The sequence below is a fragment of the Ruditapes philippinarum genome, unplaced genomic scaffold, assembly GCF_026571515.1.
Source record: "Ruditapes philippinarum isolate M1 unplaced genomic scaffold, ASM2657151v2 ctg7285_1_1_1_1, whole genome shotgun sequence".
In the NCBI taxonomy this organism is placed as follows: Eukaryota; Metazoa; Mollusca; class Bivalvia; order Venerida; family Veneridae; genus Ruditapes; species Ruditapes philippinarum.
Window position 1 is genome coordinate 1 of NW_026859937.1, and position 10,778 is coordinate 10,778.

Here is a 10,778-nt window from a genome sequence, read left to right on the forward strand (position 1 = left end):
TTTGTTCAAACATTCAGGCGTTCCTCATTCAGAAGAGCTATGCTATCAGTTTGGTGCTCCATTCTTAGACGTCACGCCATGTCCGAACTCACGTAACGTCACGTGTCCAGTCACGTGGGGAAAAAACCAAAATTGGTCGATAGCCGACAAGCAAGTCAGTCTTGAAACAATGAAACTTTGGGCAGGCTTTGCCAAATTGAAGTTTGTTATCATTATCATTTATTTCTTGTTATTAATAATGTATGCTCAAAACAGTGCTTTTCAGACCGATATTCATTGTTGTACGAGCATTTTTGAAGTGACTTATATTTCAGAATACGGTATTTTGTGATTGTTTTATAAAGTGCAGACTTAATGAGTATGATTCTACAAGAATGTAAGATAGTGCAAGCACAAAATTACACCAATTACATAAGCTGGACAGTTGATGTTGAACACTAATTTCGTTCCAAAATACAAACAAAACAGATTTGAACTTATAAATGTACGAGTATTAGAAATATTATTGTGAATATATATTTCTAACATTCTTTTCTATTATTTCAGACAGAATAGCGCTATATTTCCATCTAGTGATGGAAGCCACCAGAACTGGTCTCAATATTCGCCCGGTGAAAATATTCTGAACATAAGTACAGCGATAACACAGGAACATCTCCGAAAAACCAATGGCGTTCGTTTTTGGGAAAGTTTTAATTACCTAAACCTCTCTGAACACATTCCAGATGTCTGTCATTCTGAATCAAGTATTCTTGTAGGGAAATAAATCTAAATATTTGAAAATAATGTGCGTGTCCTTTTTTTTTACATAAAGATCAAATTTATGTTTTTCTGCTTTATTTTTTAATAACAGCTAAATAGTTAATTTATATTTGAAAAGGAAAACAAATTATAAATATTTGTAATTTTAATTTCTTTTTTTAGAAGGTGTATGTAAAAAACATAATTTGAAAATAATAATTTGACAACTATTGACCAGATGGACTGTTCAACTAAAGAACATTAGTTTACAAGATAAATTCAAGTACAACCATCAATAAGTATATATACCATAGTTCATAGACCTGAGCAAACAACATTTCAGGGCACTTGTTACACATTATTGACTTATTACTGTAAATTCTTCTCCCAGTTTTCACAATTTAGGATACCCATCTTCATCATTAATAAGTGGAAACGGTGAAAAGTAGCCCTATGTATCAGAAGGAAGTGAGCTAATGGAAACTTAGATAACACTTTTTGATATTTGATCTATAGTTCAAAATATTTGGATCATTCTATTTACGCATACTAACATTTGTCAAAGACGATAACATTGTCAACTTTTGGTAAAAACTAGCTTTAAGATTTACAGAATTTTAGTTTGGAAAGTAATGGTATATAGCCTTACTTTAATATCACATTAATTTAATTATATTTCAAATCATTTTGTACACTATTTCATTACTGTTAATATTTTATGCGATAAGTTAATCACTATTGATGAGGAAATACTTATACGCCAAACTGGTATTTATACGAAGTATATATACTTCTATACCCTGTGCACTAATTAGTGCTTTAAGAACATACACACGCCCGTTTAACTCACAACGAGTGGAAAATGTCCATCGGTTAAAATGTTGTGAGCAACTTCCGTTCCTCGTTGTGAGCACCCATCTTTGACGTGTGACACGATAAACAAGGTGAGTTTTTCATAATTTTTGAAGATTACAGACATTTGTGTAAAAATATCGAAATGCAGTTAGCTAGCGATGTGTTTTCCGAGTATGCACATGTAAAGATATTGCCTGTTGGTGGACAATTTGATGGAAATACCGTGCGACGCAGTCACTCGGGGTAGCAGGAAAACTGGAGGCAACTTCTCTTTGGACCTAATTTAACATTGAAAACGTCGATTCTGGTGACGTTTTGTGCATTCTAACCTTAAACAGATGCCCACAAGTCTTCAGAGTAAATTATAATCTGAAAGTCTTCATAGAAACGAAGATATACCCTTTTTTGCTTCAATCCTCGTTGTGAGCACCATAACCTCGTTGTGAGCAAGACAAGTGCAGTCCTTGTCTGGTTTTAATATGAAATTCAAATGGCAAGAATACAATTTTCAATCTACCAAAAGCAATCAAAACGTTTTTGTACAATAGTTTTTCTTTGCAATAGTTCTTCTTTTTCTTTTTTGAAAATAATATTTTTCATATTCACAAGTCATCAGATTAACAGAAGAACTAATCAGCGGAGGTAAATTAGCTATTTTATTTCGTATACTCTAGTGTGGCACGAGTGAACATCACGGGGAGTTTATGATTATTTCAACAATTTCACAATCTGTGTGATACACACATACATGTGTTTATCCTGAGCTGAAGACTGACCAAGTTATGTAAAACAAGAACTATCACGGTAAGTTGACAATGCCCCCGAAGTGGTGTTTTGTCCTTTGATTTATGGACCAGATAGATTATTTGACTTTGGACAATTAGATCTTCAATGTGAAGGTCATTCAAGGTCAAGGTGAAATAAATATAGGTCAGTTGGAAGGTCTTGTCCAAAGGGGCATTGTGTCCAAATATGAATTAATTCCACTTACTTATAAAGAAGTTATGACCAATGTTAAAGATTTTGGATGTTCTAGGTCATTCAGGGTACAAAGTAAAAAAATACAGATCAGTTTGAATGTCTTGTCTGTTTGTTGTTTCAAAATATGAGTAGAATCCGTATGCTAATAAGGAAGTTTTGACCAATTTTTAAGTTTTGGACAATTTGACCTTCAATGTGAAGGTCATTCAGGGGTCAAGGTCAAAAGAATATAGGATAGCTGAAAGGCCTTGTCCAGATGTGTTGTGCCTAAACAATATGCCAAATCTTAATTGTTTTTGGACAATTTGACCTTCAAGGTAAAGGCCATTCAGGGGCCAAGGTAAAAAAAAATACAGGTCCGTAGGAAGGTCTTGTTCTTCGGGATGTTGTGTTCAAATATGAATCAAATTCGTTTACTAATACGGAAGTTATGGCCAATGTTTAGTTTTCGGACAAATTGACGGACTGACAGACGGACAGTTTAAAAACTAATATGCCTTTCCTTTGGTGTATGCACAACGTCTTGCAAAAAAATGCTGCTGTGCAAAAACGTTTTAATTGCTGTGGTAGATTGAAAAATTATATTTTCACCATCTGAATTACATATTAAAACCATACACGCACTGCGCTTGTCTCGCTCACAACGAGGTTATGGTGCTCACAACGAGGATTAAAGCAAAAAAGGGTATATCTTCGTTTCTATGAAGACTTTCAGATAATAATTTACGCTGAAGACTTGCGGGCATCTGTTTAAGGTTAGAATGCACAAAACGTCACCAGAATCGACGTTTTCAATGTTTAATTAGGTCCAAAGAGAAGTTGTCTCCAGTTTTCCTGCTACCCCGAGTGACTGCGTCGCACGGTATTTCCATCAAATTGTCCACCAACAGGCTACTCGGAAAACACACAGCTAGCTAACTGCATTTCGATATTTTTACATAAATGTCTGTAATCTTTAAAAATTATGAAAACCTCACCTTGTTTATCGTGTCATACGTCAAAGATGGGTGCTCACAACGAGGAACGGAAGTTGCTCACAACATTTTTACCGATGGACATTTTTCACTCGTTGTGAGTTAAACGGGCGTGATACAGGTGTTGCAAAACTTATTTAAGTGTATAAAAATAAGGCCAAAAAATGTCACATTGAAGACTCTTGAACTAAATAAATAATGCATTGAATAGCCTAGTGACATCGTTAATGTTAATTTTCAAAGATACATCTTTTTCATAACAAGGTAGCAATATTACACCAAACGTCATTAACTTAAACGTCATTCTTTGGGGCTGTGACTAAAAAAAGGATTGGAGCACCACACTAAATACCGTATTCCGGTATATACCGGACAAGGCGCTTGAATGATAAAATGCTAAAATCTTGCCTTTTTACCCAACGGAATGAACTAAAACAGGTCTAATTCATCTTATCACACCGAATTAAGTGCGATAATGAAGAAAAAATGTAAAAATATGCGAAAAAAACTATATTTGTCTATTTTGTGATCATGATTTCTGCAAGCGTCTAGAGGTACTGCTCCAATCCTGTATTGAGCTAAATCCATTCTTTGGCCGGTTTGGAAATTGATTTCCCTTTTTGGTATATTATACGAGAATCTTTCGAAAATGGTGTTTTAAAGATAAAGTTAAGACTTCGTGTATATGCAAAGGGTGTATCTATTGAACATAAAACAAACGTGACTGTAAGTAAACTAATAACCTTCAGGCACAGCGTCATCACTTATTACAGAACTGGATATATATATATACATATATATACATATAAAGCACTTTTCGTCACAAATATGTAAACATAATTGTAAATGAAAGATTGTTCATTCTTAATTTAGTTTATTTAATTCTAATTAACTGTAAATAACAAAACATAGTGATGACCTTTACACTGTGCTTAAGTCAAGACTTTTTTAGAATACTTGCACGTACGTTTCATTTCTGCCGATGAAAAAAATCAATTAAAATATATAGTCTCTCAAATGTGCCACTGTTAAAAATTGGGAGAAAACACCTTTTTGGCATTTTGATTTGCACTGTATTATAAATGTTTTTTACCATATTCACATTTTTTCAATAATTACCATGAAAAATGTTTCTATTTTCTAAATAAAAGGTAAACTCTATTTAAAATAAAAAATGTTCTATACCAAATACACCAAAATAATCATGTTAACTTTCCAGGTATGCAAAACGTTATACATATATGGGCTAGAATTATTTGTTGTATAAACAAGTTTCTTGAAAGGACAAAACTCCTCACATAATTTGCTAGAAGGCGAACTTTTAATGTCTGCTTTCAGAAAAGTCTCCATGATTTCTTTGTTATTTATGTAGTATATATAATATGTACTTATAATAACTACACATTTTGATCTGTTAACAAATGTTTCTTTAATTATACAAATCAAGGAAATCTAGTTTCAAACTTTCGAAAAAAATATTGATTCGATTTTTGTAATGCATTTTTTATTTCTAATAATGTCAATCATTGATCACATTGAGTACACCACCTCCAAAAAATATTTAAATGCCAAAAATTAGAAAACACTTACCAGAAAATAGTACACATAACAACAATTTCAACATTATCATCGTTAGTTACTGTCGTAAGTAATTCATTTTCTTTGTGTAATGCACTTTTATAAACGCCTCTAACCAAATAGATTGATTTTATCATTAGAAAAAAAAATATTGTTTTCGTCGATAATATTTTGTATATACAAATAAACCAGTCCAATACGTGGGAATTGCCTTTTACATTTTCAACCTGTTGCCTAATCACGTGGCGTTTGCTGATCTGGGTGTGGCAAAAAAATAAAAAGACGGTCCAAGTAATATCTTCTTCCATAACTCATTCAGTGTAACGTTTATTTTTATAGTAAAAAGTGTATAGCACGATCATTATAGTGATCACTCATATATAGAATGATTATTCAGTATTTTTTCTCGTAGTCTATGTATTTGTTACTAGAATGAACGTGTTGTACTCTTTTTAATGTAAAACATGGTATGCTAAATTGTTAAGTGTCGTTAATTATATACATAGAACAGCATATATTTCTGTTCGAAACTTATATAAGATATAAGAGTTAATTTTTATATTGCTTCAATCATGATGATATGCCTAGAATTCTTAGACATTTAAATATCTAAATAATGCCCTGAGACAGATTAATTATGCTCATTTTATGAACTTCATCAAAATTTAAATTTTATAGTTTAGCATTTCATTCGAATTCAATTAATTATTTCATTTACGTTATTAAGATGAAATTCAAGCGAGGTCTTTTAAACGCATTAAGGATTACTTTATGTTATGTATTTATTTCTACAAATAACGGGATTGTGTCTGGATATGATCTTGATCTGGTAGGGAGTCAGATCTCAAGTTTGAATTTATTCTTAGGCATCCCGTACGTCGAGCCACCGGTTGGAATACTCCGATTTGTCAGGCCTAAAAAACCTATAGCATCCGTCGCGTTTAAATGCTTCTCATTATTCACCTGCATGTCCTCAACCGATATGGTTTCGTAGACGCTAAGTCATTTCACCGCCTCGTTTTATTTATTTATTTATTTATATTATCTTTTGTAAATTATACTTTTTTTTGTCATTCACTTTTGATATTTGTTATACCAGGTACTTATTTACATTATTTTTGTCCGTCATTACTCCTGCCGTGAATTTAAAAATTAAATGATGTTTTAACCACATGAAGTTGAGTGATTACTATTTCGCTTACTATTTATATTAGGGAGCGTATATTTCGCTGAACAGCATTCTCAAATGCCACAAAATCAAGATTCTCTTATCATTTTATTATACGCCATAACGAATTTTAGATCTGGAAAAGGAAAAACATCCGGTTTGATTGAGTCTGTTCATGGGGGACTATGGAAAAAATGCAACACCCATAGCACCGGCGTAGGTGGTATACGATCTTCAACACTTGTGCTGAAATCAATGATCCCGAAGGACCAAAAAAATATAACAATAGCAACAAAACGCTCAACAGGGATGTTTATCTCGAGAGAGCTACACGAATGTCTTATTAATATTGACAATCATTTTTTATTTATATATTCTTAGTTATTTTTATTTTTATCTTTTTTTTTTTTAAATTTTGTTTTCAAATAAAATTATTTCCTTAATGCTATCCATGTAAATTAAAAAAATTCAATTTCATCATACATTCTAGCAAGATATTAGAAAACATGTAAATCTTTCTTTATGAAAAATTAAAACCACTTACCATAGAAGTATGAAAAAAGTTTCAATTTTTCAGTTTTCATTTCTACAATAAAACTTTTTTATACAGACCATCGATTTTAACATTTGTATATTAAAGCAGTTTCACTACTTCATCAAAATATCCCTTTGAATATTATACAAGTTTCATTTAAATTTTCAAATCTATCTTTGCCCGTGTCTCACTTCTCTATTGTTAATTTAGATGTACTCAGATTATGGGTACGTTATACCGCATATTCTAACACGACCCGCATTTTTCCCCATTGTACATAGAAGAAACGAAAGTGTGTGTTATTTAGGAAATAGATATCAATTCTGAGTGCATTGTTGTAGAATAATGCACGGTTTGAGTTCAAATGCGTAGTAATATAATCACGAAGGCCGATAGGCCTGAGTGATTAATTACAAAGCATTTGAACGAAAAACGTGCATTATTGTACAATAATGCACGAAGAATTAATATCTATTTCCATTCTAACACGTCAAGAAAAAATATAATTATTATTATAAAGTTGGACTTTATGTTTGGCGGTTAAATTTGTTTTCGCCTTAGAGTTTCCAATAGAAACGTTCTTTAAAGGCCGTTCCAGTGGGTTGAAAAAAACTGTCGTTAAATCTACCGTGTGTAGAAAAATTTTGAGAATAACGAATTTTGAAAACGTTGATAAAACTTTGTTTGTTTATTTTATTTCATTCTATAATTTTCCAAGCGAAATACAAATTATTAAAAGTGAAATAAATGTAAAACTTAACTCGTCTGCGACGTTAAAATAGCGAACTTGATTTTGATTGTTTTGCACGTGCTGTTTGGCGCTACATTGTGACGTCACGTAAACAACTATTTAAACGTCTGTACAGCGTTAACGACTGAATTAAAGATATTGGTGTTCGGATTTATTTTCTTAGTTAGACCATTTTCTATCATTCTAGATAGTTTTCACAACAAAATTCGACAAAAAATTGTTTTTATTTATCAGATTTTTCAAACAAAATGGCGCCCTCAAACACAGGGAGATAATAAGAACGGCGAGTGCATTGTTGCAGAATAATGCACGCTTCGGGCCTTCTTTGTCTATATAGAAAAATTTCCGATAGTGTTAGAATATGCAATAAAATCACAGTTTGACGTTCTATATTTAGACATGTGACGTAATCATTACTAGTATACACGTGACGTAACCACTATAATGTGACGCGCTAAAAATAAGTACGGAAACAAATCAGGCGCAATTTAGGTTAATGTCGGGTTTGGCAGCATTTATGTGTTATTGTCGTGTTAGAATCGAAATAACATATCCAAATCGGTGATTTTATCGCTTGATATAACATCACTGTTTGTCGTTCGGATGCGCATCATTATATCACTCGGGCTACGCCCTCGTGATATAATTCCTCGCATCCGAACTCCAAACAGTGATGTTATTGAGCGATAAAATCACAGTTTGGGATATATTATTTCTTAAACAAACTATCCCAAAAGTATGTGTTCAAGTATAGGTCAGCCGACTCATCAAGAAACCGAGGATCGGTAACTTATTTTGTCACTTACTTAATCTTTAGATCTGTTAGATTGTCGTTTTTTTTAAATCTTTTGCCTTTGCAAATAGTTCATAATCTGAAATACATGTACGAGGGTTGTCCGGAAGGTTCCTATACATCTTCGTTACTGACTAAAACAAAACATACGTTTTACAAATTGAACAACGGCATGAAATGACTCATTGCCGGTATACGTGTTTGTGCCCATCGTACATTGAAATAGTTTTCGCCAGTTATGTATAAACACTACATTCTTCATATTCTACGTTCCAGAACAGTGATTTGTTACGTCAAACATTGATCTTACATCATACATCAGGGGGTTTCCAGAAGGGGGATGTGCCCCCTTCTGTTTGGGGGGGGGGGTTTGAAGGGGGCGGAGTCCCCCTCATCGCCAAGAAAATTTTGGACTTGTGAGAGGCTTAAAATGACCCCAGGTTGATCATAAGGTAACGTGTAACCAACGCTGAAAAGCCTTTGACTCTATCTCAATCCCTTGAGAAGTTGCAGCACTTTGAAGAAATTTTGATGGAAAAAATCGAGGCAAAAATGTGATTTTTGGCAATTTTGAGATGTCCCCTCGTTGCCATGGTAACAGGAAATTTAAGACTGAGCATGTCGTAACAAAGGCAATGGTCAAGTCAACATTTGTGCCAAGTTTGATTAGTATTGAAGCATTTTTCATAGTTTCATAGCAGTTTGAACTTGTTAGAGGAGGCTTTTCAGTGAAAATGGCCATTTTTCACAATATGCTCATGGGGGAAAGGGTTAAACATAAAGTTGAGATTATTTAGCCCTTACTTGTAACAATAAGACACAAAGAAAGGTAGATATTTTATACTTTTATTAAACAATTCAAAGTACAGACTTAAGTGTAAGTAATAAACCTTCATGGCACACCAACATCACTCTTATTTCAGAACTACATTTTATATACCAATATTTCACACAGACGAAAACAAACATGTGTTTGAATGACACATGTAAAATCAACACATTTAAGACTCATAAATGTTAGATAATTTACGATCATGAATGTAAGTAAATGTGGTGTAGCAAAGGAAGTTTAAGTAACAGTTAACTATCAATAAACACTATTGAAAAACTGACGTTTAAACATATCTATCTGTCATGTTATAATATTACAAATGAAGAAATTTTAGAAGAAAAAAATACAACAAGAGCATCGCATGCGGTATGCGGTGTTAACGTTCGTCTGTTAAACAATAAATAAAATCTAAGTTAATAAGGGGCATAACTATAGAAATTGAGCTTTCAGAATTATGCCCTTGTCTTACAACTGCACCTCGTCATGATAAGCAAGTATTCCAAGTACCATGTTGACACTTTTTAAATGTTTTAATAATGGACTACATTGAATTGAACGACAACTACAATGACGACGCAGCCATCATAATAGCTAGACCTTTCCTTTCAAACAGACAAGCTAAAAGTAGTTCAAGTTAATGTTACATTGCTTGATAATTGAAGTATAACTATATCACACAATGTAACAATTAACATTAGGGGGACGTTGCAAATTTAGAATTTATGAAACCTACAAAAAACAGGACTATCTTCAATGTTATACATATAAAAAACTGACAAATATATAATATACAAATTTTTTTTAATGTAATACATTAGCCATATTAGCATATGTTTAATATGCAGTGTCATATCAACTTGTGTAAGAATAATACATACTAGTTTATTTATACTAACAGATGTAAAATTAACACACACAAGACAAACCCATGTGAGATCATTCATGGATCACTTTTGTTAGTAACATCACTGGGGTAGTTATCTAAAATTAGTAAATACTACAGTAAACAAAATGTCCACATGTTTTTGTCATGTGCTTGTACATGAAAACTTTGTCACTTCAGTGCAGTAATGGGTTAAGTCCTTCTAAATTTAATAGGAGTTAACCAGTTATTGCACTTAAGAAATGACTTGTAGACAAAAAGAAAAAAAAACTTCTAGTTTAATATAATATTTAAGGCAATGATGATGATGATGATGATGATGATAATGATGATGATGATAATGATGATGGTAATGATGATAAAGATGATGATAAGGTCCACGGTGGCTGAGATGATGATTATTATATAATAATTGATAATTCTCATAATGATATTGGTGGTACTGAAAATTGAGTGAACTCTGATATTGAAAACCATGCTAATGATAATGATGACGATGATGATGATGATGATGATTACGATGATGATGATAATGACAAATTTAGTAAAATGGTGCACTGTTAATTTTTAAAATACCTCCTTAAGATCAATACAAAAATGATCACAGTGTTTACTATGATACTGAAAGCAAAGAAAACAGAAAAATAATACACAGAAATAAAACAAGTTCATTCAATTGAATTGATA

At 32.5% G+C, this 10,778-nt stretch overlaps 1 protein-coding gene across 1 annotated transcript; it reads left to right on the forward strand.

The window, feature by feature from the left end:
• Positions 1 to 17: 17 nt before the first annotated feature.
• Positions 18 to 780, forward strand: LOC132758358 (acetylcholinesterase-like; the record flags this gene model as incomplete). Its single annotated transcript, XM_060749977.1, is given in 2 exon segments — positions 18 to 201; positions 547 to 780. Coding segments are annotated over 2 exon segments (404 nt in total), but the record flags the coding sequence as incomplete, so codon positions are not given.
• Positions 781 to 10,778: the final 9,998 nt, after the last annotated feature.